This window comes from Penaeus monodon, chromosome 22 (genome assembly GCF_015228065.2).
Source record: "Penaeus monodon isolate SGIC_2016 chromosome 22, NSTDA_Pmon_1, whole genome shotgun sequence".
In the NCBI taxonomy this organism is placed as follows: domain Eukaryota; kingdom Metazoa; phylum Arthropoda; class Malacostraca; order Decapoda; family Penaeidae; genus Penaeus; species Penaeus monodon.
Window position 1 is genome coordinate 44,787,676 of NC_051407.1, and position 438 is coordinate 44,788,113.

Here is a 438-nt window from a genome sequence, read left to right on the forward strand (position 1 = left end):
TAGGGAGATGTCATTTGACTGAGTAAGAAAAGAGCTTATACAAGTTTTATTATTTTTTCACAAATTCTTAAACCTAAAGTTGTCTACTTATTAACCCAAGTATTGAGAACCAACAAGAAAATATAGTTTTATGAACTGAGTAGGGTACACTTTTCCATATTTGCAAAAAAATTAATTCTTATGAAAATAATTAGAAAAAGCTACAATAAATATAATAATTCATACCATATTTTAGTTTGTGCAGAACAAGTTCAAGTGAGGCTTTAGCATCTTCACTGGGGTCATGACCTGATGTATTCTCCTGGATGTCTCTCTTTAGGTACATTTTTGTTAATAATTTCAGTGACGACCTACGTTTTCTACAGTGAGTCAGGTTATATATCAGTGATGAATCAATTACATAAGGATGCATCATCTGTAAGTATAAAGAATTAGGAG

General features: G+C 30.6%; 1 protein-coding gene across 1 annotated transcript in view; it reads left to right on the plus strand.

Moving 5' to 3' along the window:
- Positions 1-435, plus strand: part of LOC119587457 (RNA exonuclease 5-like) — a 6,064-nt gene extending 5,629 nt beyond the window's left edge. The window contains exon 5 of the mRNA XM_037936183.1: positions 344-435. Within this exon, the coding sequence (XP_037792111.1) occupies positions 344-435 (92 nt within the window). The remainder of the gene's footprint in view (positions 1-343) is intronic.
- Positions 436-438: the final 3 nt, after the last annotated feature.